At 43.0% G+C, this 27,845-nt stretch overlaps 1 protein-coding gene across 4 annotated transcripts; it reads right to left on the bottom strand.

Annotated features, from left to right (window-relative positions):
• Positions 1 to 8,071: 8,071 nt before the first annotated feature.
• Positions 8,072 to 27,204, bottom strand: FAM161A (FAM161 centrosomal protein A). 4 transcript variants are annotated; one of them, XM_084622501.1, is made up of 7 exons: positions 27,062 to 27,204; positions 19,323 to 19,570; positions 15,666 to 16,853; positions 15,100 to 15,267; positions 13,331 to 13,430; positions 10,707 to 10,861; positions 8,072 to 9,474 (listed from the first exon to the last, which is right to left on the bottom strand). In XM_084622501.1, exons 1-7 carry the CDS (start codon positions 27,188 to 27,190, stop codon positions 9,189 to 9,191), a joined length of 2,274 nt encoding a protein of 757 aa, XP_084478627.1. In that variant the 5' UTR covers positions 27,191 to 27,204; the 3' UTR covers positions 8,072 to 9,188. The 4 variants fall into 4 exon arrangements, with proteins under 4 accessions (XP_084478627.1, XP_084478628.1, XP_084478629.1 ...); XM_084622502.1 differs by lacking the exon at positions 15,100 to 15,267; XM_084622504.1 differs by lacking the exon at positions 10,707 to 10,861 and having other exon boundaries at positions 9,350 to 9,474.
• Positions 27,205 to 27,845: the final 641 nt, after the last annotated feature.

Raw genomic sequence — 27,845 nt, forward strand, 5'->3', positions numbered from 1 at the left:
TACATCTATTTAACATATGCTATGTAAGTGAAGTCATACCTGATTTACTAAGCCAAGGGTATTTTAATTGTAGTCCTTCAGTTCTCTCCTAAAACAGTGGTTGATGTCACTGAGAGTTCACTATTGTAGCCTAGCATATCAGAACTAAAGTGACAAGAAATACTACCTTTAAAAAAAGAAACTTAAGTGAGTGGAAACAGGCAAGTGAGACAGGAACTCACTGTCCATGAATCAAAAAAAAAACAACCCCAAAAACAGTGATACAGGTTTTTACTGCTATAATATTTCTGCTGTTCCAGTCTTTTCATCAAAAGTAGACACAGCTGGATAATGTTTTTGTGAAAACCAAGAGTCCATCACTGATAAAACAAACATTTCTGTGAACAAAGCTAGATATGAATCAGTCTCCAACAGGGAAATGTCAGTATATTAACCCAACATACTTTTGATTCACCCAGTCCAGAAATCCACCATTTCAATAGACACAGTCCTAAGACTGAAACTATTAGTACAAATATTTCTCTAAAAATATTTTTTTGGATGTTAGAAGAACTGAAAAGGATGATAAAGGCTGAGAAGCCCAAATTTTGATGCTTAAAATTTGCTTTCAAAATAACTCCTTAAAATGTGGTTAGATAGTTTGAATGACATTAAAAATAGCATTGTGAGGGTAAACCCCATTACCCAGAACAACCCCTTTGCCTTCACTAGAGTTAGTACAGATTAGAAACTTGTGGACAGTGGTGATGCACAAGAAAACTGAATGCAGCTCACTCTCCCAGAGCTATTTTGGCAAAGAGACATCAATCACTAGTCAGATGCGACTCTGAACACAGGAACTGCAGTTGCTGAGTAAGAAGAAATTACTAATCTTGCGTAACTTTTGTTCTTTGAGATGTGTTGCTCAGGTCCACTCCATGCTAGGTGTGTGCACACCGCATGCACAGTTGCCAGAGATTTTCCCCTCAATGGTATCCATTGGGCTGGCTCTAGCGCCCCCTAGAGTCATGTGCATAAGCACCGGTATAAGGGGCGCCACAGACCCACACCCTCTCAGTTCTTTTTTGCCAATACCTCTGACAGAGGGGTAGGAGGGTGGGTCATTGAAAAGACATGAACAACACATCTCGAAGAACAACAGTTACGAAAGGTTAGTAACCATTTTTTCTTCAAGTGCTTGCTCATGTCTATTCCATGCTAGGTGACTCACAAGCAGTACCCTTGGAGGTGGGCTCAAAGTTCATGGATGTGCTGTCTGCAACACTGCTCTCCTGAAACTGGCATTGTCATGGGCCTGTTGGGTGATGGCGTAGTGGGACATGAAGGTATGAACCGACAACCAGGTTGCGGCTCTGCAGATGTATTGTATAGTGGATGTATTGTTTCTTGACTTTAGCAAAGCTTTTGACACGGTCTCCCACAGTATTCTTGTCAGCAAGTTAAGGAGGTATGGGCTGGATGAATGCACTACAAGGTGGGTAGAAAGCTGGCTAGATTGTCGGGCTCAACAGGTAGTGATCAATGGCTCCATGTCTAGTTGGCAGCCGGTATCAAGTGGAGTACCCCAAGGGTCGGTCCTGGGGCCAGTTTTGTTCAATATCTTCATAAATGATCTGGAGGATGGTGTGGATTGCACTCTCAGCAAATTTGCGGATGATACTAAACTGGGAGGAGTGGTAGATACGCTGGAGGGGAGGGATAGGATACAGAAGGACCTAGACAAATTGGAGGATTGGGCCAAAAGAAATCTGATGAGGTTCAATAAGGATAAGTGCAGGGTCCACAACTTAGGACGGAAGAACCCAATGCACAGCTACAGACTAGGGACCGAATGGCTAGGCAGCAGTTCTGCGGAAAAGGACCTAGGGGTGACAGTGGATGAGAAGCTGGATATGAGTCAGCAGTGTGCCCTTGTTGCCAAGAAGGCCAATGGCATTTTGGGATGTATAAGAAGGGGCATAGCGAGCAGATCGAGGGATGTGATCGTTCCCCTCTATTCGACATTGGTGAGGCCTCATCTGGAGTACTGTGTCCAGTTTTGGGCCCCACACTTCAAGAAGGATGTGGATAAATTGGAGAGAGTCCAGCGAAGGGCAACAAAAATGATTAGGGGACTGGAACACATGAGTTATGAGGAGAGGCTGAGGGAGCTGGGCTTGTTTAGCCTGCAGAAGAGAAGAATGAGGGGGGATTTGATAGCTGCTTTCAACTACCTGAAAGGGGGTTCCAAAGAGGATGGCTCTAGACTGTTCTCAATGGTAGCAGATGACAGAACGAGGAGTAATGGTCTCAAGTTGCAGTGGGGGAGGTTTAGATTGGATATTAGGAAAAACTTTTTCACTAAGAGGGTGGTGAAACACTGGAATGCGTTACCTAGGGAGGTGGTAGAATCTCCTTCCTTAGAGGTTTTTAAGGTCAGGCTTGACAAAGCCCTGGCTGGGATGATTTAACTGGGAATTGGTCCTGCTTTGAGCAGGGGGTTGGACTAGATGACCTTCTGGGGTCCCTTCCAACCCTGATATTCTATGATTCTATGATTCTACATCCTGGATTGGTACCTGTGCGAGGAATACTACTGACAAAGCATGGGCGCTTGTGGAATGAGCAGTCATGATGGCTGGAGGCAGAATGTTCACCTGCTCTTAGCAAGCTCAGATACAGACGATTATCCAGGATGAAATTTTTTTGGTTGACACGGGTAGCCTTCTCATCTTTTCTGCTACTGCTACAAAGAGTTGCATGGACTTGCAGAAAGGCTTAGTTCTCTCACTATAAAAAGGCAAGGACCCCCACCTAATATTCACCATATGAAGCTGACATTCCTGTGAAGTCTTGTGAGGTTTTGGGAAGAAGACAGGTAGAAAAATGACCTGGTTGCTGTGGAATTGCAACACCATCTTTGGTAGGAAGGCCGCTGTGGAATTGCAACACCATCTTTGGTAGGAAGGCCGGATGGGGGCACAGTAGGACCTTGTCCTTGAAGAACACTGTGTAGGGTGGTTCTGACATAAGGGCTTTGATCTTAGAGACCCTGCTGTCTGAGGTGATTGCCACCAGAAAGGCAACCTTCCAAGAGAGAAGCTGTAGGGAGCAAGATGCTAATGGCTCGAAGAGGGATGCATGAGCCTCAACAGGATCAGGTTTATGTCCCATGCGGGGCTTGGTTTGCGAACCTGAGGATACAGTCTTTCCTTGAGAAATCGGACTGTCATCTCATGGGAGAACGCTGTTCTGCCACTCACTGGAGAGTGAAAGGCTGATATGGGCACTAAATGAACTTTATAGATGTGTGTGCCAGACCTTGCTGCTTTAAGTGGAGCAGATAGTCCAAGATAGACTGAAGAGAAGATAGAGATGGAGAGAGATCCCATTCAGAGGCCCAACAAGTGAAATGTTTCCACTTGGCCAAGTAGGTAGCCCTCATGGAAGGCTTTTTACTACCTAGCAAGACCTGTCAAGCCTGTTCCGAGCATGCCTGTTCTTCAGGGTTCAGCCACGTGGCATCCATTCAGTCAGGTGCAGGACAGCGAGGCTCAGGTGAAGCAGCTGGCCATGGTCTTGAGAAATCAGGTCTGGGTGGAGTGGAAGCAAAAGCAGAGGTGCCACAGCATTCCAGGAGAGTGCTGAACCAATGTTTGCATGGCCACACTGGGACTACCAGAGTAACTGTCACCTTATCCCACTTGATTTTTAGGAGGACCTTTTGAACCAAGGAATTGGGGGAAAGGCATAGAGGAGCTTTTCTGCCCATGGCAGCAGGAAAGCGGTTTGTGCAGACACAGTCCAGGCTTTCTCTCAATGAACAAAACTGGTGGCATTTCCTGTTCTGCTTGGTAGCGAACAGGTCCATCTGGGGAGAACCCCACCTCTGGAAGATGGATCCAGTAAGCTCCAGGTGAAGGGACCACTCGTGGTGAGAGGAAAAGATTGAGATGATCTGGCAGCATGTTACAGGCTTCTGGGAGATGTGTTGCCTCAAGGTGAAGGCGTGTTTCACACAGAAGTCCTACAGCCAGAGGGCCTCCTGGCCCCTCTCTACTTGTTGATGTAAAAAATGGATGCGGTGTTCTTTGTTAGGACATGTACCAATTTGCCTGAGATCTGGGGAAGGAACATTTGGCAAGCTAAGTGCACTGCCCTGAGTTCCCTGACATTTATATGTAGGGAAAGTTCTTCTTCCTGAAATTGTTGAGATGGGCTCCACACCGTAGGTCTCACGTGCCAAGACTAAGGCTACTGACGGTTGATGGGCAACAAAAGGTACCCCCTGCATTACCAATCCTAGGTCTTTCCACCAACCCCTGGGGAAGCGAGGACCGAAGGTGGGACCATGCATGTTGAGTCTAAATGGAGTCTGCTCAGGGAGTAGACTGATGCCAGCAACATCTGGAAAGGCCTGAGGCACAGCCTTGCAAACTGTATGCTGCCATGTGTCCCAATAGTTTGGGGCAGACCTGAGCAGTCTTTATTGGGTGGACTGTGACCTCAGATATTAGATCCGGCAGGCGTGCTCTGGCTTGTGTCGAGTCAAGCACTGCCCCGATGAACTCTATTCTTTGAACTGGGACCAGAGTTGACTTTTTCTTGTTTATCAGCAGGCCCAGCACCTGGAAGGTAGCCAAGATTGTACTGATACTGTGCTGTACATGAGCCTGTGACCAACCTTTGGTCAGCCAGTCATTGAGGTACAGGTAGCTTGCATGCCTCTGCGCCTGAGGAGGGTTGCTACCATCATATACTTTGTGAAGACCCATGTGGCTGCCAATAGGCTGAAGGGGAGAGTAGTGAATTGGCAGTGGCGTTGACCCACTACAAATCTGAGGAATCTCCTATGACCATGGAAATCAGCATCCTTTAAGTCGAGGGTGGCGTACCAGTCTCCTGGATCCAGGGAGGGAATGATGGAGGCCAAGGAGACAGTGCAAAACCTCAGTTTCTTGAGATATCTGTTGAGGTGATGCAGGTCCAGGATGGGCCATAGGCCCCCTTTGGCATTAGGAAATACCTGGAGTAAAACCCTTCCCTCTTAAGTCTCAGGGAACTTCCTCTTCGGCCCCCACATATAGGAGGGATTGCACCTTCTGGGCAATGAGTTGCTCATGAGATCGGTCCCTGAAGATGGATGGGGGTGGGAGAGTGATGGATGAAAACTGAAAGCTGTAATCGGACTATTACTATACTCAGGACCCAATGGTCCGACGTTATATATGACCACGCTGGGCTGAAAAACAAAGGAGGGAGCAAATCTGGACTGGAGCCTGGTGTAAAGCCCTCGGGTGCATCTTCAAAAGACCTGTTTGGCTCCACAGGAGTATTTGTGAGAGCCCGATTGGGAGGCTTAGGTGGAAGGGAGGGGTTTGCATCATTTGTAACCCTTCCCAATTCTTTTGTAGGGCTCCTGCCTGGAAGGCTCCACAAAAGGTTGCTGGGGCCTAAAGTGCTTCCTGGAAGCTGGTGACGTGTAAAGGAAGGAAGGGCAGCCCTTGAGTCATTGAAGTTTCAAGTCAGTCTGCTCTGAAAACAGGGAGTAGCCTTCAAAAGGGGAGGTCCTGGATGGACTGCTGAACTTCGTGAGATAGGCCAGAGGACTGGAGCCATGAACAAAACCTCATGGTGATTGCAGATGCCCTAGTCCTGGCTGCCGAGTCAGTCACATCAAGAACTGCCTGTAGAGAGGTTTTGGCCACACTCTTGCCCTCCTCCAGGATGGCTATGAATTTCTGCCTCAACTCCTGCAGGAGGAAGACCTTAAATTTGGACAATGAGTCCCATAGATTAAAATTGTACCTCCCCAACAAAGCCTGCTGGTTGGAGATATGTAACTGGAGATTGCCTGTCAAATAAATCTTTCATCCGAAAAGGTGTAGTCTCTTAGCATCTTTATTCTTGGGGGTAGCACTTGATTGCCCCTGTCCGTCCCGTTCATTATCTGCCAACACTATCAAGGACCCTGGGGGCGGAGGGGGCAAATAAAGGTATCTGAACCCACTTGCCAGTACATAGTATTTCTTCTCTGTCGTCTTTGAGGTGGGGGGGCAGAGAAGGAGGAGTCTGCCACAGCATTTTGATGGGTCCCATCACTGCTTTGTTGATGAAGGCCACTCTGGAGAAAGCAGCTGCAGCCAGAATATCGATCAAGTTGTATGCTGACTCCTTAAACTCCTCAACCTCCAGACCCAGCTTCACGGCAACTCTTTTCAGGAGGTCCCAGTGGGCCCTGAAATAGTCTTGAGGGAGCAGGCTACTAGGTCCTGCAACCCCTCATCTGGATCGATGAGGAGGAGGCTTACCCTGGAGGAGGGGCTCCCTCCTCTTCCTCTGCTTCTACCACATCCATTGGGGCCAGCTTCTGGACGTCAGCAGCGAGGTCAGTACCAGAGTCAGGGTCCAGTGCCGAGTCGGAAGGGCCGGTAGCCTGTCTTTCTGAAGCCACTGAGTATGAGTGGTGGGAAGGCAGACCCAGTACCAGGGGAAACTCCCAAGGGTTCCAGTACAGCCACTGCATCAGTATCAAAGTCTGGTGGAGTGTAGGTTTTAGGTCAACAGAAAGATTAGTCTTCGGACTGCGAAGAGTAGCAGTACCTGCTTCTGCTGCCAGGTGGTGTTGGGGATTTGGGGACCAGCAGCAGATTGATTATCACTGTGTCAGGATCATGGAGGGCTTGCCCCTAGCAGGTGCCTAGGTGGCTGGTGCCAGGAAGGAGCTCTATGCTCCTTTCTCTCTCCTATCTTTTGACGCCTTAGTTGATGGGGGTCCTTGCAGAGTTGGCGGGACTGTAGGAGACGGTGTGTCCTTCGCTGCTTGGAAAGCCTCCGGGGTCAAAGGAACCAGAAAGTGTCTGGCCTCACGGCTGCTTGCAGAAGTTGGTGGTGGATAATGAACTGGATTAGGCACTCTAGGCAGAGTTGGTGGTGCCATCACTGGGTTGTGCAAGGATGAGTGGCCCAACACGACTCCAGGGAGTGCTAGAGCTGGCCCAGTGGATACTGCTGAGGGAAAAAAAATCTCAGGCACCAGTGCCCGTGACATGCACACACCTAGCATGGAATGGAAGCATTCGAAGAAGAAAGTGCCATTTTACAGTCACTTTCTGAGTAGCACCACATTGTAAAAGTCCATCAGCATTCCAAGTATACAGCAACACAAATATCCCAACTCGTGATGTGCAAACAACTCTGCATTAACAATGTGCATCAGCAAAATCTACCTTCACTACTGCCTCCAATATTAGCAAAGAAAGAACTGAAGCTGAAAAATCTTGTTCTGATCGTGGAAGGATGAACAAGTGAATTTAAAACCCAAACAAATCAGTTTGAGTTTGTAGTGTAACATTTTTCAGCCTAATTAGAGATTTTAAACCGTCTGCAACTTCATTGTCCGGTATTAACATACGCTTATTTTATATTACTATATTTACACTTCTACACTTCACCAAAGGAATATTTTATTTAAAAAAATCGAAGTATTAAAGTTAACCTTTTCAAAATTTTACACGTTTGTGCTAAAATTTCAGAGTTGTTAGAAACATGACAATTATATATACTTCATCTGAATTCAAATTTTAGTGAGTCTCCTGATGCAGATCTAACCAAATAAGAAATAATCTAACAGTATTGCAAAACCTGTCAGAAAAAAGGAAAATAAAACCCTACTACTTGATTACAAAAGTGTGTGAAACCACTGTACATTCAGTATTCAGACAAAAATGCAACTTACTAATATTTGCTGGTTACGCAAGATGTTTTGGGTGTAGATGCTGTGAAGATATTTTGCATCATCCTTTATTTAGCTTGCAAACTATTATTTGAAGCTCTTCAGCAGCTGCTTATTATGCAGATATATTTCTCTTTTCCGTCCCTACATTGGCAATGATTGAGAACAGTAGGAAAGCCAGGCACAGAATAGGAGAGGGAACCAGAAGGTGCTCTCCATATGAAGCATTTATGTCTTCACTTGGGTTCTTATTTCAGGAGTAGCCTAAGAGGAAAGCTGATGGGCCGAGTAGCAAATACAGGGAGAAGGACTACTTAAGTTTACTAAACCCCTTTTTTTCTACTCACTCAAAAAAAATTTTAAACACAGTTGCAAGTGTTGTATTTTTAACACATAATAATTTCTTGATTTACAGTATCTGTTAACTATGTCAATAAAGAAACTATCTTGCAGATTAAAATTAATGTTCATTATTACATTATAATGAATTATTTCATGTGATCTTGGAATGGTTCTTAAAACAAAAGCAATTAAAGATATTATACAGAGAACACAATTTTGGAGCTTTGATTAGACATTTGTTCTAATACATAATCCACAGTATAACAAAAATACAAATTCTGCTTCTGAAGTTCATGCTACAAATTCATTCCCCCTCCCCTCTTTTAGCATTACAAAGTCCTATAGACATATGTGTTTATTGTATATTAGTGATGGTTTTGTTATCCTGTTCAGTGTCCCAAGAGCCCTAGTATGTGGGGTGCTATTAATAAATTATATTAAAATGAGCATTCATTAAGCAGTCGCAAGGATAGTCCAGCTGCATAGTAAGTTGGTATTTTGATGTCCCTGGCTACCACTCCGCCAATGATGGCCAGAGGATTTACACAAGAAACTCCCATCATCATTCTTAATGGGAGTTACACCCAAATTTCCACTGCCATAATGGGAGAATATATTCAGGGCTAGTTAAAACTGAGCAGATCCTAGAAGTGCTGAAATGAGAGGTAATGCTGCTCTAAAATCTTTGCTTATGGAGTAACACCACTGTTTCTCCTTCCTGATGACTCATTCCCACCCTGTTTTGTCAGCATGAAGGCAAAGAGCTGGAAATGTAAAAGCCTACGTATTAGCCAAAAGGAATGAAAGAAGTGAGTTTTAAACCGTGGCTAGTATTTCTGAACACAGAAATGTGTTCATGCAATGAAAGTTTAGGATAAAGCATACATTAACAAGTGTAACTGCTAATGGAAATGAGTAATGATAATTTTTTCTTACTGGAAAAAAAGCAAATTCAGCATTAGAAGTTATATTATGCTAACAAATGGAAATTCACACAAGACCTACATGTATGCAGTTCAAAATGCCTGTAGCACCAAGAGTCAGGTTTTTCTTTAGCATATACCCATTGCCAGCAATGAAATGTGTGTTGAGCACCAAGGCAATAAGAGAAGTAAGTCTGTCTTCCTTCCTTTCAGTTAGCTTCAGCCTTACTAGGTTTTTCTTCTAAACCATCTTCATATTTATCCTCACATTCCACAACATCCTCATCATCATGATCAGACTGTGAGCTTGCCTCCTGCTTCTCTTCCTCACAGGATTGGTCAGACTGAGAGCTTGCCTTCTCCTCTTCCTCATGGGATTGGTCAGACTGAGAGCTTGCCTTCTCCTCTTCCGCCTCCCCACAAGATTGGTCAGATTGCGAATTTACCTTCTCCCCATCACAGGATTCTCCTTCTTGAACTTTATCTTCATTAAGACTAAAAAAATGAAGATTTGCATTTATTGATCTTGGGGATTTTTAAAAATTGGTTTTAGAGGAATAAAACTCTCGAGTACTCCAGCCCAAATCCTGCCAATAAGAGTCAATCTCTATGTGGGTGGGGGGCAGGTATTTACTATGGGTAGAGCCCCCTGTTTTTCACAAATGCAAGACACCATGGAATAAAAGCAAACTCACTCTGCAGCAGCAGCTCCTGTCCCATGAGGTTAAGCCCAGCTGCCTGCTCTGGAAGTTGCAACCTGTACCCGGGGTTCCAGCACCACTCTCACAAATTTGGCCACACCTCCTGACAAAGAGGCAGCCAGGCCAAACCTGAGCAGTGCTGCGACCTTGTGCACCAGGTTGTAATGCCTGGAGGGGGTGCTGGGCCCAGCTTCACAGGACAGGAGCCTGTGGGGGAGAATGTGGGTGGGCTCACATTCTGCTGTTCCCTTCCTGGAGGCAGAACCCAGCCCCCCGGGATTTCCACCCCTTCCCTCCCTGTCCCCCCGGTGTGGATAAAAAGAAACTACATGAAACTCTTGAAAAATAAAACAAAAAATTATAGAAAATAAGAATTTCAGGGGCTCTAACTATGGGGAAGAAGGCCTCCTCTCTCTACACTGCAGAGCAGCTGCAGTAGCCCCCCCATGCTGCCTGTGTCCCCATTCTGCAGGAAGCAACGGTCCCTGGATCTCGGTAGTGGCAATGTAGGACACACTATAGACCTGGCTGCCTTGCACAGGCCCCCAAATTCCAGCAACAGCTATGCAGGGTTGGCATACAAATATATTTTATCCAAGTATTTAATGAACAAACATTTTAAAAATATTTATTTTTATAAAAAACACCCCAACAACATTCTATACACACACACACACAAAAATCTCTCCCTAGCAACCTGCCCGGATTTCTGGTAAAAGTTCAGAAATAAAACTTAGGGAGAAAAAGTAATGTATTTTTTTAAAAATGTGCATTAAGTTATATACCCCCTGTTAAAATATTTAAGAGGATATTGGATTACAAATTTACTGTGTGAGCATATAATTTTCATTGTCTTTTGTGAATTAAACTTTTTATAGAAACACTGACACTATTAAAATGAGAACTATATGCAGCCAAATAGTTACCTCCAAAATACAACTAATTTTGTCTTCTAAAACTAAAAAACAACTTAACTTGCTATCACTAGGTGTGTAACTGACACAACAAACCACTGGTAACTATTACCTTTCTCTGTCTTCAGTGCAGCTTCCAAAGCCTTTAGCATTGGAGTGGTCCAGCAATTTAGCAGTTTGACTTTTTTTTGAAAGGAAGTCCTCACAAATCCCCAGTTCTCTCAGTATATCAGAGTAATGCTTTTCTGCTGCTATTCTGGCATTTTTCTATTAAAAAAAAAATTACAGCATTCTAAACATTAATGTATTATTAAGGGCCAGATTCTAATACCCTAAATTAGGTTGCATAGTACCTTATGCCAGTGGCTCTCAACCTTTCCAGATTACTGTACGCCTTTCAGGAGTCTGATTTGTCTTGTGTACTCCAAGTTTCACCTCACTTAAAACTACACTTAAGAACTACTTGCTTTCAAAATCAGATGTAAAATACAAGTGTCACAGTACACTATTACTGTAATATTGTTTACTTTCTCATTTTTACCATATAATTACAAAATAAATTAATTTGAATATAAATATTGTACTTAATTTCAGTGTATACTAAGTATATAGAGCAGTATAAATAAGTCATTGTCTGTATGAAATTTTAGTTTGTACTGACTTCACTAGTGCTTTTTATGTAGCCTGTTGTAAAACTAGGCAAATATCTAGATGAGGTGATGTACCCCCTGGAAGATCTCTGAGTACCCCCAGTGGTTCGCATACCCCTGGTTGAGAACATTGCCCTATGCCATCGGAATCCCATCAAATTCAGCGTGATACTCAGTGTGAATATGAAATGGCAGAATTTCTTTTAGAATGCTATTGAAAAGTACACAGACCTGCAAGTAAAGCCTGTGTAAGAGGGCTTTGCCCAGGGGAAGGGCACAGAGGTTGGGTGGGATGCAAACCCACATTCATAGATAGTCCCAGGCAATGGCCCAGACAGGCCTGACTGAGAGATATCACCTGTTGCGCTCTCTGTGGGTTTGTGACCCTGTTGAAGTGTGCTGTGCATGGACCCACACCCTCAACATGCTCACATACGACTTTCTCCTGTGTTATAACACAGAGCTCTGCTCCATAGCAGGGAGAAATAGTGCAGAATCCTCCCGGGAGAAGCCTCTTCTGCCTAACCCTGTTTGCAGCAGAAGCATGCTGTTTCTGCTGTATTTGGAGTTTTTCATACCATCATAAAGGGGGCAGAGATGTAAGGTTTGCTCCTCAGTGCCAAGGATACATAGAGAATATTCTGTAATGTACTCCAGGGTTATGGGCTAACATTACAAACAGGATTAAATTATCAGCACCATTATATTCTGACCTTGTTTGGCAGTATTACTCATACACTCCTCAAAGGACAGAGCAACCCCACTAGCCAATGACAATTCCATTTGGGACAACAGAGGCTTGAGTGTGGTACATATAAGTAAGTCAAATCTCATGCCATTTAGGCTGGACTATAATCTATTAGGATGGATTTTATTTGTATGGTGAGATAGGAGTGAGGAAGATAAGCTTTAGTTCATACAAGCAGAAAAAGCCCCCACAGTCGTTGCTTCTTCATGCCTCCAGAGATTATTTTAAGTCACAATCGATCATTTAATTGCTGCATATTTGTATTACTAGTTTTAACAGTAGTAGTTTCCCTTCAAACAAACCTTATGAAACATCTGATCAGTACAGTTGGCTAGCTCTTACTGTGATGCCTCCAGGGTAATACACTTATCTGTTCTAATGACGGTCAGGTCTGTTTCCTAAGTTGTTCATGGCACAGGAAAGCTACTAAGCAGTAAATAGACCTCATTTAGACATGAATTAGTTCTGGGAGAGGACCCTTAATCAACAACCCCTTAATCAACTTAGAGATAAAGTTGTTCATGTGCATTTCCTATAAACGTGATCATTAAAAATCCAGGAAGACAGTTAAGCTCAGATACACCTCCACATCAACCTCAACTTACTTGCCTCACAATGCATCACAATGTTCAAAGACACACAAAGAGCTTTCACTCCACAGACACACACCTCTCAACTCCAGTCCAGGGGTAAACACTTTTTCCTTTTAAACAAAGTATTGGTAGTGAGACATCTTCCCAAGACACAAACCCTTAAAAGAAGGAAATGCCTATTTACAAGGTACATCTTAACTGTGACCTAATGGCCACACAGCCCATTTTCACTGACAGTAACAAAGTCTGCACTGCCACAGAGAACATCCTTCTGCCTCCAAGATAAGGAAATTATATACATCACATTAATAATGCAAAACCTTAATTACAACCTCAGTCACATTACCAAATATTCAGCATTCATGTGCAGGGTAAGTGCACGGCATGTTGTGTGTTTATGGGGAAAATAATTAAGTCATAATTACGGTTTTATTACACAGTATCCCTTCTTCACCTCACACACAAGCCAGAACGGAGGAAAAAAATGCATGTTTGGAAGATGGCTCACACCCCTCTAAACAGGCAGGCAGCAGCGAGTGCTGGGCCGGAATACATGGTAATATAATTTTATTTGCATAGGGACAGGTACCAGGCAGAGTTTTATAGTCAGAGGGGAATTGACATGCTTGCCTACAAAAGTTTTCAGATACCCTCTAAAAACTATTCAACACTGACACTTGTATTGACTTAGGCAATATTCGGAGATGAGTTTAATTGAGGAGTGAGAGCAAGGTAGGAAGACAACCTGAGTGGCTCTTTCCAAAAGCAATGGCCTCTGGTTTACTCTTTCTTCCATTTCTTCCCGCTCCTGCAGATACTCTTGCATTCTCTGCTTCTCATGTTTCCTATTATAAATATAGCATGACACAGAAATTAAATTGATTGTCTTTAGTTATTATTTATAGAACTGGTAGCAGAAAGACCAGGCTATGCTACAAGATGCAACTTCCTAGAGTAACTGCAAATTACATTGCTTGTGACAAACAGAACATTGTGCAGTTGTTTTTAAAGTCAAAATTTATGTATTTTATATTGGTTATGCACTAGGTTAACTGCCTCAAGTTCTTTTACCACAGCAACAACGTACCTTTGACAGTGGGAAAATTAAAGAAAATTTTATGTTTTTTGATGTAATCCATTTGGAAAAAACAGGTAGATGTCCTTACAAATGAGTTTAAATGCATAACTTCAGGGCTCTAACTTGTGCGCACTTTATACATTTTAGGATTTTCAATTTATATTGAACTTCCTTTAATTGCTGCATTCTCATCTTGATAGCCATTCCATATAATTGTTTTTCTACAAAAAGTTAAGAAACTGGAGGCTTTTGAAAGAGCTGGTGAAGTTAGAATATACCATGGAAGATTGGTACTTTAAGAAGTGTTAATATCTCTTCTCAAATGTTTCAACTAATGAGAGTTCCACATCTTTCTTTTTTGTTTTGGGCTTAACATTTTAATTTATCTTTCAAAAACAGAAAAAGTCCAGGTGCCTTCCATTTTTAGTTGCAGAGCAGACATCTTTAGAGTTCCCGTGTCATTTTTAAAGCATCCTGCATATCTACAGAACTGTATAAACAACCACCTGTTAATGCTGCTATCATCTCCTCCATGTAATAGTAATAATTAATAATAATAATAAATACTTAGGATAGATGACTAAATATGTGAAACAATCTCAAAGTACACTGCAAATATTAATGAATATTCATTCATTTACTCTGCAAGAAAAAACTGTTCAGCATTTTACAGAAGGGGAAACCAAAACCTAGAATTAAAAGTCACATGCCCACGGTCACGAAGCAGCTTTGGACTAGAATCCACCTCCCCTGAGTCCCAGTCCTGTCCTAGTCTAACTGCTAAGTTATAGCACCTTTCATAAGGACCCTCCCCCACAGCAGTACTCTGATTCACAGTCCATTAGAAAAAGGTCTCTGGCCTTGTTGCTGCCCAGAGTCATGTAATAGCTCTGCCCCACTTCCTGCTCTCATTAGATTTGACTCCCAAATCAGAGTAAAAAAAAGATATTTGCTCAGCAATCAGGAAGCAGAAGACACCTAAAATAAAAACATAAATATGAAGTTTATTTTTTAAAATTTAAGAGAAAACATGGTTGTATTTTTCCTTGGCAATTTGAAAGTTGTAAGAGTGGAGTTAAAGCTGGAACTGTACTAGCTAGATGTTAATTTAATAGTGTTTATTAGTGAGAACTCCTATTTCCCTCTTCAGATTATATGCAGGTTTAAAAACAAGGCCTGCCTTGTTATTTGTGGTATAATAATTTAAGGAACAGCATATAAACCTGAATTCATCAAAATGGACACCAGTTCTCAATTCCTGATTGATCAAAATATTGTATTTGTTCATACCCTTTTCTACCCAGAATTTTTGACAATGTCTAATTTATGACATACATGAATAGTTACATTAACATGGTTTATACTGTTACTGGATTGTATGTTAAACATACAACTTGCATCTAGAGGTTCAGGATTTTGGGGATGTAGCAGAATACCTGATTATTTTTAATTTGGATTTAGACATCTGAGCTAGGCTCTGATGTGGGTCATTGGCCTCAGCCCGGGTTGTTATAAGTGTTTGCAGTTTTTTCACTCTTTGTTTCTGCTTTGCTCTGATCCTTTTTTGCTCTTCTTCCAGCTTTCTCTTTTCCTCAAGTGATTTCCTGAGTGGAAAAATAAACTAAGACTGAATTAATTTTATTCTGGAGAGAACATAAGGAAGGATCTGTGAAAGGTAATTCAACAGAGAAGAGCAGGGAGGAAACAAGGGTGGGACAAGACAATGGAATATTTATGTTTCATTTGAGAAGTGGGGGCTTCAGGTATGTATTGGGAACCAATAGGCTGTTATAGTCCTTTTCCTCAAATGTCTGTGGGGGAAAAGAAAGTGTATTACAGCAGCTAGAAAACATCATCAAAAGACGAAAATAACCACTGTAGCAGTAATGAAAAAAATATGGAATTAAATATTTGGTGGCATAAACTAACAGTGGCATAAACTAACAGTCAAGGATTTATAAAGTAACTTGTACTATATGTAACATACTACTGAGCTATTCACCTTATAGCTTGTATTCGTCTTTTCGTAGACTCTGTGATTCTTGGAGATTTAGATTCCTCACGTCCCAAGGGAGATGAATTTGCACTTGAACACCTCATTCGAGGTTTGCATCTTGGAGAGGCGTATGGCCAGCGTGTTTCTTTTAATTTTTCTTCATCTGCTTGAATGTCCTGCAGAATCTTCCCTTTGTTGGATGGGATACGTGGAGTACGAAGATTGAAGGGTTCACAAACTGTGATGTGTTTCACATGTTTCTGTTTCAGAAGCCTATTTTGGAATTTTTGGTGTAGTGTTTCAAAGTCTGGAACCCTAGATTTGATCCTTGGTTTATGCTCCAGTTCTTTCTGTTGATTGCACTTTTGTTTCCTCTGTTTATATATAGTTCTACGAGCCAATCTGCTGTTGGGAAGAGATGAATTATGTAGCAACTCTTCAGCTCTCATTTGGATCCTAATTTCTCTATAGAGCTCTTCTTCTTTTAACTTATCATTAATGGCTGGACTGTAAACAGATTTAGGGACAGGTTTTGCTTGGAATAATTTTGTTTTCTTTTCAGGCAATGAAAGGTCTTTTAATTGCATTTTCCTAATTTCTTTCCTTTGCTCCTCCCTCTTGATAAACTGAAATGGTCTCTGAGTGGCCAAAAGAATATCTTTGCTTCTCTCTTTCACAAACTTCCTGCGTTCTTCATTTCTTTCCATTATTTCATGATAGAGTGGAAGGAAGACAGAAGCAGGCACGGGATTGGCTCTGAATTTCTTTTGACACTCTGCTTCTTCCTCTAGTTGTTTCTTCAGTAAATTATTTTCCATTTCTATCTGTGACTTTGATTTGACATTCTGTTGTTTTTTCTTAGCTTCTCGAATAGTCATCTGGAAAGGCTTAGGCACAGTGACCTTTGGTGACCACTCTTTCTGCTTCTTCCCCATCATTTTGAATGTTGGTGAATTTGGTAAACTATGTTTAGTGTGATAGACATAGTCCTCCACAGAAAACCCATCCCACATTTTCTCGATCTGCTCCTTAGCAAATGTCAGTGACCGAGTTGCACTACCATTTTCTTCTTCCAACTCTAATTCTGCATCAGACCCATCACATAAACTTGAATAAGACAGATTATTTAAGTCAGGCTCAGAAAAAGATTTATGCAAATTCAGAGGCTGAAATGAGCTCTTATCCCATATTGATCTAAAAAAGGAAAAAAGAAGTTTTGGGTGTAACAAGTTTAATCTTGAGACGAAAGCCAGCAATAAATCATTCCACTCTTTTTCCCCATCTGTAAATCGCAAGGCACTTTACCAAAGATGGTAAAGCAGCATTACTCCACTTTTTGCAAGAGTGTGGCGGTTGGGCAGCATGGGATAGGCAGAAACTCATATTTACTCTGTGTGTGTACAGCACCGAGCACAAGAGGTGCCCGACCTAGTTGAGGCATTAAGACACTACTACAATAAGCATTTAAAAAAAAAATTCCATTTTAAGATCAACAACCACCACTAGATGCATCATCTCTGGCTGGGACTGGTAGTTCAAATACAGTAAAAGCTTTGTTATCTGGCACGTTGGGGGAATGGGGGGTGCCGGTAAGTCAAAAATTCCAATTAACTAAGAGGGAGAGAGTTTGGATGCAGGAGGGGGCTCAGGGCTGGGGCACAGGAGGGGGTGCAGGGCGCAGGTTCTGGGAGAGAGTTTGGGTGCGGAAGGGGACTCATGGCCGGGGGTTGGGGTGTGGAGGGGCAGCACTCACCTTGAGCAGCTCCCCACGAGCGGTGACATTTCCCTGCGGCTCCTAGGCGGAGGCGCAGCTAGGCAGCTCTGTGTGCTGCCTCCACGGTTCCCAGCCAGTGGGAGCTGCAGAGCCAACGCTTGGGGCGGGGGCAACACATGGAGTTCCCGTGGCCATTCCTCCCCCTAGGAGCAGCAGGAACATGTTGCCGCTTCCGGGAGCCACATGAAGCCAGGTAGCACGGGGCTGGCAGGCTTCCTAACCGGACTATAAACTGGACTTTCAATGAAGATCAGAAATGCTGGTTTACAGAGGTTTCTGGTTGGTAAAGTGCTGGATAACACAGCTTTTACTATATATTGAAAATAGCTTAGAACTAGGCCCATTAAGATATTTAGGAGTGATGTACAATAACCAGAAAATAATTTTATGACAAGGTTTAGGGTTCAACTACTCTACAAGAAGCCCAAATAAGGGGTATCCATTTTAGTCACTTTTTGCTGGGGCAAAAGACATGGTTCTAGAGAAGAGTGTTTTAACCAAGCACTAGAAATCTATATTGAACTGTTTTAGCAATGTAGCAAGTTTCTTTTCCGTTGTTTATCGGGTCACAGACAATATTTCATTCCGAAATGTATTATAGAAGAGATGCTGTAAATAGCATTGTTAATAGCAAAGAACCTTACTGTAAAACAGAGGTCCCCAAACTGTGGGGCACGACCCCCTAAGGGGGGGAAGGGGGAGAACGTTCAGGGGGGCCTGGTGGGCCCGGGCCAGCCCCCATGAAGGGTGGGGAGTGAGTGCCACCCAGCCCCGCCCCCAACTCTGCTCTGGGGCCATCCCCAGCCTTGGCCTCCGTCCCCACGCCTGGCCCCATCCCCAGCCTCGGCACCTAGCTGTGGGCCCTACAGCTGGCTCCCACTGCAGCCCAGCTGTGGTTCTATTTCCGGTCCCGGCCACAGGCCCACCCCCAGCCCTGTCCACGACCCTTCCCACCATCGCCCCAGGAGTCACAGTTCCGCTCCCAGCCGGGGAGTGGGATGTGGGGCTGGGCAGGGTTAGGAAGGTCATTACCCTGAAAAATTTGGGTACCACTGCTGTAAAACAAACAAGTCCTCCATCCAGAGTCTGCATGTGGTTTAAATATTCAAGATTAATATAATATATGGTTGTGCTTGCAAATAGAGAAGGGATATCGCTTGAAAGGCAAGAATAATATTTGATAGGATTTGGTTCTTGTTTCGTGAGAGAAACATGATGGCTAGACAGAGGAATGGGAGTCAGTATTCACTGTGTGCCCTTAGACAAGTCACTTTAACCTCAGTTCCTCATCTGTAGGATAGGGATAATGTCTACCCTTCCAAAGGAAGTTGTGAGGCTTACTTAATACTTGCAAAGTGTTTTAGATCTTTGGACAAATGATGATCTGCCATTCTTACTGTGTGGCCTTCAGAGAGTCGCTTATATCTTGATTTTCAGATGTAAATTCAATGGAAGCTAAGGGTATTCAGCACCTTTGAAAATTAGGTCATTAGATTTTCTGTGCCTCAGAATCCACGTGTAGAATGAGCATAGTAATACTTCCCTGCTTCAAAAGAGTGCAGTGTTCATTAATATTTGCAACGTGCATTGAGATCATCTGGGTGTGTGTCTCACTTCATCAGATCCCTGCCATTACAGGGACCTGGGGCACTGGTGCACCTTGGTCCCTCCTGTTCTTTGCCTGTCGCTCACAATACTTTAATCTCCTGAGGATTGTAATACTTTGGTCTAATTCTGGTTGTTGCTCGTAGTGTGAAGGTGTCTGGGTGGTATTAGTGGCCTGGCATATACAGGAGATCAGACTAAATGAGCTGGTAGTCCCTTCTGGCTGTGTACTCTATGACACAGATGAAAAGCAATACAGAAGCGGAGATAATTATTAAACTTACCTATAACACAAATTAGGAGCAGCATCCTTATTGTCCAGGGGCTGTACTCCTTTCAAATGCAGCTTATTCCGATACATGTTTTCCAGTTTTGCCATCGTCTCCAGGTGGGCATTCTTCAGCTCTTCCAGCTTCAAGTAGTATTCCTGGTTTGAGTGGCACATTTTGGGAAAGTCTATCCAGTCCTCACAATCCCCACTTACAGTGGGGCTTTGCTGTCTCTCAGCATAACAGTCCAAGTCAAAATCATCCTAAAAAATAAAGGAATTGTATTATTTTCCTTCTAACCATAAGAGTTAGTGACCAGTGTGATGGATTCAATCACTGAAACCCCCTTGGGACTGTCACCTGATGTGCTGAGACTACCTCTGAGCCCGTTTGCTCTGCCAGTTTGGGCCTTCAGAACCCTGCCTTATCGAGCCAGACACGCCAGTCTGCTCCACCACACACCCAGGGTCTGAACCACATGCCCCAAAGCTGCAGACTTAACTGAAAACAGCTTAAGAAGTGCTCCCCTGTCTCTAGCACCCAGACACCCAGTTCCCAGTGGGATCCAAACCCCAAATAAATCCATTTTACTCTGTATAAAGCTTATACAGGGTAAACTCTTAAATTGTCCGCCCTCTATAACACGGATAGAGAGATATTCACAGCTGTTTGCTCCCCGTGTATTAATTACTTCCTCTGGATCAATTAATAAACAAAAGTGATTTAATTAAGTATAAGAAGTAGGATTTAAGTAGTTCCAAGTAACAACAGACAGAACAAAGTAAGTTACCAAGCAAAATAAAACAAAACACGCAAGTCTAAGCCTAATACATTAAGAAACTGATTACAGATAAAACCCTCAGAGATGTTCCAATAAACTTCTTTCACAGACTGGACTCCTTCCTAGTCTGGGCCCAATCCTTTCCCCTGGTACAGTTCTTATTAGCTTCAGCTCAAGTGGTAACTAGGGGATTTCTCATGACTGGAACCTCCTTTGTTCTGTTCCACCCCCTTATATAGCTTTGGCACAAGACAGGAATCTTTTGTGTCTCTGGGTCCCCATCCCTCCTTCTAAATGGAAAAGCATCAGGTTGAAGATGGATTCCAGTGCCAGGTGACATGGTCACATGTCCTGTGAGACCCCAAGCCTTCATTCTTCCTGGCCTGACTCACAGGAAGGCTTGCAAGTAAACAGAGCCATCTATAGTCAATTGTCCTAGTTGATGGGAGCCATCAAGATTCCAAACCACCATTAATGGCCCACACTTTGCATAATTACAATAGGACCTCAGAATTATATTTCCATATTTCTAGTTTCAGATACAAGAATGATACATTTATACAAATAGGATGACCACACTCGGTAGATTATAAGCTTTGTAATGATACCTTATAAGAGACCTTTTGCATGAAGTATATTCTAGTTACATTATATTCACATTCATTAGCATATTTTCATAAAATCATATGGAGCGCAACCTCACAACCTGCAAGCACTTTGCTTAGATAACAGGTGCTGCATTACTCAGACATACATTCCTTCCCCGAAAGTGAGGAACAGCTCCAAACTTTTGTGCCTAAATAGCCTCTTATCACTACATCTCCAGAATCATATGGTGAGCACTGTGAAGTGTTGTCCTGAGACAGTTATGCACGGTCAGTAGTTTTTGTATAGCTTCCTCATCATTCCTCCCCCTTGAAAATATTTTGAACCTTAATCTATATCACATTTTATTAAAACAGGATGTTACATGGTTAAATCTTGTCTGCACTAGCCAAGGAAACAATTCTGGCTCTTTTCTAGTCAGAAAATGTGATGGAACATAGTTCTGAGATAAAGATGCCAACACCATTTCTCTAGTTAGCATACACAGGCGTGTTTCAGACAGATGGGCAAAAGCAGGCCTAACATAAAATGAAGAAGCCTGGAAGAACTGTAGTCACCATTAAAGTCTTTACAATCGCTGTTGGCAGATAGTACTGAAAATACTGTATTAATATTAGCTATCTGTTAAGTGGCATTGATCAGGGAAAAGGTAAAAATGTACATATTTTGATGCCACCCACCATATGGCATCATTGCCAAGGCTGCTGTACTTGTAATAGTCTACTTGCAGAATAATAAAGTATACTTTATAAGGCAAATTCCAGGCCCAGTGAAGTCAACAGCAGTCAAACTCTATACTCTGTGTGTATATATTTCAGAAAAGTCAAAATTACACTTAATTTTCTCACCTATTGGATACTACTGTATAAACACAAAAGCGGTTGTTTTTTTTGTTTGTTTTAAACAAGAATTTCTCTGATATAAAAATAAATGCAAAAAGACTAAACAATGCATGAGGAGCCTTATTTTCAAAATGCTTGTGGTAATAGAAAGTAAGTAGCCATCTGACATGAAAAGATTTAAACCCCCATTTTAACAACTTATTATGGAGATCAAATTTTGGAATGGTGGGGCCTACACTAGACTATCAGTTTACATGTTCTTTTACCAACAACTACTTAGGTCCAGATAAGCACATTATTCATAACACTTTTAAGGTTGTAGGAAGTTGGAAAAAGATGTATAGTAAAAACAGCATAGTGTATATATTTTAAAAATGTTTTCTGCAATTATTTTCAATGATCCATTTTTAAGTTACAGGACTCATTTGTTTCTTCATCTATGAAATGGGAATCATATTTACTCTGCTTTGTAAAAGCACTTTAGAGTTCTATCCACAAGTTTGGGTGGGTTTTTTTTTTTTTAATAGAATCTTAAATTCTATCTGAAAATTCTTGTTTGACTATATTTTTAGTTAAGTTTTCATCCCAAGATCCTATTTCAAGTTTCATACAGTCCAGACGACTTGACATAGACTAATTATACAGTCACAAGGAAATAAAGCTGTAAAGTGTCCAGATAGAGATTGCCTATGAAAGACCAAGCATAAATACTGCATAATATTCTACTACTTGCTGGTATCTTTGTTTCTATTGACCTTGTGTATACAAATGATGGTGATCTCAGCTTTGGATCCATGGAAAGATACTAAATTCTTTTCCACTGAGTTGCACATCAACTCCTAAATCCTCTCTTCAGATACTTCTATGTTAAAAAAAAGCTCATTAAGAGATTTGTGTGGGCACAAGTGATGCAGTACTGCCATCTGGCAACTGTTATTCTAAGTTAGGAGATACCACATTGTGTGCTTACTATGCTGTCAATAACAGATTTTTAGAAACACTTGCTTCAAAGTCTGTATTTATTGTAAATATAAAGGACAAGTTAATCAGCCACTATGGCAATGCACACAACTTGGCTATTAAAATTAACTCTGCATGAATCTATCCTTTTGCAAGGGAACTCTGGGTGATTTTTGGTATTTGGCTTGCCTGATTTTAATCAATCAGTGATGAATGAACCATTGTAGAACACTGCTGCCTCAATAAAGCATCTTTTGGAGCTTCGGGTACAAGGCTGCCACTTGATGGGCCTACCACTGAGGTGTTTTGTTTGTTCAAGACAGCTGGACACAGTAGACAAGGTTTGCTAAGCTGCCTGCTATGGAAACAGCTGAGGCATTTGGGGGAGGGGGGGCGGGGAGGGCAGGAAGGAGGACTGTGAGTGGCACAAAATGTTTGTCCAAGGTTCCCTGCTGAACTAGGTCTTTTAATTTTTTTTATTTTCACTTCATTTTTCCCCTCTCAATAGTTCACATGGTTGCCTTTTTTTGTGATTCAGTGAACGTGTGCTGTTAGGGAGAGTCACAGGCACAATACACTGCTTGACCAGAAGAGTGAGCTATAAGGATTTCTTAAGAAGAAACCACCAAATGCAAATTCTAAGATTTCATAATTTGCATCAATACAAAAAAGGACAAAATATTTTTCATTGAGTGAACAGAGAAATTGCTATCACCCTGGAAACAGCTTAGCTGTGCTCTCTTAATGCCTCCCATAAATCAACAACAACAACTCGTCCGACTTCCTAGCAACTTGTCCTAGAAATCTCTGTCCGAATTCCCTGTTTCTGACCACTCCAATACCATATATTCAGACTCCTCCTTGTTTTATCTTTCATGCTTTCTCTGATCTTCAGGAAACTTGTCTGATTTCTCTGCTACTCTTGGCCCTCTCCCGTCTTCCTCCTTCACACTCCCTGCAGTTCCATTATCTCCTCTATTCTTGATTCCTTTGATCTTCTTTCACCATAGTCGTCATCTCTCTCATTCTCAAACTTGGCTGTCTATCTGCATGTACTATTTCCACACTTGCTCTTGTAATGCCTAATGCCACTAGGAAAAAATTTGAGGGGTTGGACTACACCAACATCCTCCACTAAGTTGATTCTCTTCCTTCTTTCTAAAGCTTTTCTCCTCCCCCATGGTCAACTCTTGTCAATTCCTTTCTATCTTGTGTCCTTGAATTTATTTCCCATTTTCCGTCCTCTTCTGCATTCTTCTCTACTTAGGAACTTGCGTTCTTCCTCTTTTAATCTATCCAGAACGTTTCAGCTGAAGTCACTCAGTTCATCAGTCACAGAAGCATAGAAATGCAGGGCTGGAAGAGGTCCTCAAGAGGCCGTGTGGTCCAGTCCCCTGCGCTGAGGCAGAACCAAGTCAACCTAGACCATCCCTCACAAGAGTTTGTCCAACCTATTCATAAAACCTCCAATGACAAGGGCTCTACAATCTCCCGTGGAAGCATATTCCAGGGCCTAACTATCCTTGTAGTTAAAAGTTTTTCTTAATATCTAACCTTAATCTCCCTTGCTGCAGATTAAGCCCTTTAATTCTTGTCCCACTTACAGCATGGAAAACAATTGAACACAGTCCTCTTTATAACAGCCATTAACATATCTGAAGATTTATCAGGTCCCCTCTCAGTCTTCTTGCCTGGTGGTTTTTAATCTTTCCTGACAGGTCAGGTTTTCTAAACATTTTGTCATTTTTGTGGCTCTCCCCTAGACTCGCTCCAATTTATCCACATCTTTCCTAAGGGTGGCACCCAGAACTGGACACAATACTCCAGATGAGGCCTCACCAGTGCTAAGAAGAGCAGGACAATGATCTATTCTCCTGGGTCTTACATATGACATTCCTGTTAACACACCCGAGAATGATAGTAGCCTTCTTTGCAACTGTATCACATAGTTGACTCGTATTCAATTTGTGATCCACTATATCCCCAGATCCTTTTCAGCACTACTACTGCCTTGCCAGTTACGCCCCATTACGTATTTGTGCATTTGATTTTTCCTTCCTAAGTGTAGTACTTTGCACTTGTCTTCATTGAACTTTATGATGTTGCTTTCACACTACATCTCTAATTATCAAGATCATTTTGAATTCTAATCCTGTCCTCCGAAGTGCTTGCAAGCCCTCCCAGTTTGGTGTCATTCTCAGATTTTATAAACATACACTCCATTCCATTAGGCAAGTCATTAATGAAAATATTGAACAATACAGGACACACCCCTAGATACACTCTCCCAGTTTGACAGCGAACCACTGATAACTACTCTTTGAGTATGGTCTTTCAACCAGTTATACACTCACCCTTATAGTAATTTAAACATATTTCCCTAATCTGCCTGTAAGAATATCATGTTGGACAGTATCAAAACCCTTACTAAAATCAAGATGTCACATTTACAGCTTCCCCCCTTCCAGTAACCCTGTCAAAGGAAAAAATTAGGTTGGTTTGGCATGATTTGCTTGACAAATCCATGTTTATCCATGCTATTATTGATTACCCAGTTATCCTCTAGATGCTGACAAATTAATTGTTTAATAATTTGTACCAGTATCTTTCCAGGTATCAAAGTTAGGCTGACTATAATTCCTCCTTGTTCCCCTTTTAAAAAGATCTGGGACTCACCTGTCCTCCATGAGTTCTCAAAGATAATCATTAACGTTTTTCGAGTCTGCTTCAGCTAGTTCCTTAAGTACCCTAAGATGAATTTAATCAGGCCATGCTGACTTGAATACATTTAACTTATCCAAATATTCTTTAACCTGTTCTTTCCCTATTTTTGCTTGTGTTCCTTTCCCCTTGTTAATATTAATAAATTGTGTTATATACTTGGTTCATTAAGCCTTTTTAGTGAAGACTGAAGCAAAATAGGCATTAAACATCTCAGCCTTCTTGATATCATCCATTACGAGCTCTCTTTCCCCCCTAAGTTGCAAACCTATGCTTTCCATTGTCTTTCTCTTGGTCCTAACATATTTATAGAACCTCTTTTATGTCAATGGCTAGGTGTACCTCATTTTGTGCCTTAGCCTTTCTGATTTTGTGCCTACCTATTCGTACTATTCTTTTGTACTCATCCTTAGTAATTTTTCTCCTTTTTACTCCATGTCAAACCCCTTCCATTAGTGTCTAGTGTGTTAGTGCATCACATTCAAGATCTTTGTTCTGACTCTCATGATGCTACATAATCTTACTCTCATCTACTTCTATTTCTACCTCTCAATATGCTAAACTTCACATCCCCTCTTGCTTCCTTTAGCTTTCCCTCCGTTCTTGCCTTCACACCTTTCTACATCCTTTCCCTAAACTTAGAACCATATCTCACTTCCTGCCCATCTTTAAAATCCATTTCTTACAAGAGGAATCCTTCCTTTCTTCTTCTCATCAATAATCTCCTTATCATCTCTTACAGTTCTCATAGCATTTTGTTTTAAAAAAGTAGATTGGGAATGTAGCTGTCATTATATAGAAGAAATTATTTCTCATACCAGATAGGTTTAAAGCATTTTCCTAAGAGACAAAACTTACATTAATCTTGGTTTTAAAACCTCACTTGAAGACAGCATTAAAAATACACTATTAATCCAGAGGCTAATCTTCAGAAGATCATCTTGCCCTATTTTAAAAGTAAATCCTTTCCCCTCCAGTGTTTTGTTCCTTAGTATTATTAGTTACCATGAGAGAATGTTATAGCAACATATTGGGGGTCAAGTGATCAGATTGGCAAGGACCTTGGGGAATTTTCACCTTCCTCTGCAGTTTGGGATGCAAGTTTCCTGACAGGTTCATCTGTGTACAGCTCTCAATCAATTTCCTGCCATTCCAGAGGCCTCAGGCACTGATGCACCTTGGTTCCTCCTATTCTCTGCCTTGCCTGAAAGCTGAAATACCTTAGCCTAATTTTGGTTGTGGGGTTTAGCATACAGGGTGGCATTGGTGGCCTGTGATACACTGGTGATCAGATGATCTGGTGACCCTTTATGGCCTTAAATTCTATGACAAAGAGCAGCCATCTCTACACTAAATTCTGATCTTCCTAGCAGGCCTGCATGCCTCCACGGGAGTTGATGGAACACCATAAAGCACAGCATCAGAGCCATGAAAAGGTTAGTAACTGTTAGGTCTGAATGCCAGCACTTCCTCGTTTTCTAATGCATCGCCTCCCTTACACAACAGATACACGAAGATACACGTTAGTAGTTAGTGTTAGTAGTGGCCAGATGCTCACAGACAGGCTGTGCAGCTTTGAACCCCTAGGTTAGCTACTGAGCCCTAGTGATGTGCTCGGCGCTGTACAGAACCCATCCTACAGCGGACCTCTGCCCTGGCGCGCCTCGCCCAGGGGCGCAGTCACTCGGGGCCCTTGTCATGCGAGAGCCCCCTGCGGCCGGGAGCCCGCCAGCCCAGGCAGACCCCGCACACGAGGCGAGCGGGATCTCCCAGCGCTGCCGAGCCGGCCCTCGGGCGGAGAGGGGCCCCGCGGGCTCCCAGCACACAGCCGAGCACCCCACTACCTGCTGCTCCGCGGCGGTCGGCGGGCGCCTCTCCCGCTCGTACAGAGCCAGCGGCGCCCTGGTGCGCGGGTTCACGGGGGTCCTGAGGCAGGAGGCGGCGAGGAGCGCAGCCCGGTGCGCCGCGTCCATGGCCTCACGGCAGGCGCAGGCGCAGGCGCGGTCTCCTTCCCCCGGCGCCGGCCTTAGTTACCAGCCACACCGGTTGCCGGGGACGCTACGGCGCCTCCATTGGGACAAACCTGCCCGGGCCGTGGCTCGGGAGGCTTAAACTGCAACTCCTCCCCCTCCCCAGAGCGCCTGCGGGGCACGGCGGGAAGCCCCCCCAGACCCCTAGAGCCGGCGGAGGGGGAGCCGCGGAGGCGCCTGACCTGCCCTGGTGTTGCCGGGGGCGGCTGTCGAGTCCTCTCCCCTCTGCGAGTTGGGCATGCCTAGTAACCGCTGCTCCCCCATGCCCAGGCTGCTCCCAGGAAGGCTGTCGGGTGGTCTCCCACCCACGTGCTAGCATTCAGGGCGGTAGGGCTATGGGCTGGCCCCACAGCCAAGGGGGCAAACGCTCTTTGCCGTAAGTGCGAAAACCTGCTTTAATGAAAGCTTAGATTCTGCGAAATCTGCACGTCATGCAGGCTGCAAACCCATCAGGCAGAGTGCACCTGGCCCATGGGCCACATGTTTGTCTTAAGAGGCCTAGTCGTACCTACTTGTGGAAACTTTCAAACCTTTCACTCCAAGGAGCACATCTTTCTGCTTAGAACCCAATTCCCAAGCTCAGGTGTGTCTACATGTA

Source organism: Lepidochelys olivacea (genome assembly GCF_965140295.1).
Source record: "Lepidochelys olivacea isolate rLepOli2 genome assembly, chromosome: 3".
Taxonomy (NCBI): domain Eukaryota; kingdom Metazoa; phylum Chordata; order Testudines; family Cheloniidae; genus Lepidochelys; species Lepidochelys olivacea.

Coding starts and splice junctions, on each gene's coding strand:
- FAM161A (XM_084622501.1), bottom strand. CDS start 27,190: ATGGACGCGGCGCACCGGGCTGCGCTCCTCGCCGCCTCCTGCCTCAGG. Junction 15,268..15,665: donor AGACGAATACAAGCTATAAG/GTGAATAGCTCA, acceptor TTTTCCACTCAG/GAAATCACTTGAGGAAAAGA. Junction 10,862..13,330: donor TTTTGGAAAGAGCCACTCAG/GTTGTCTTCCTA, acceptor TTTTTTTAATAG/AAAAATGCCAGAATAGCAGC.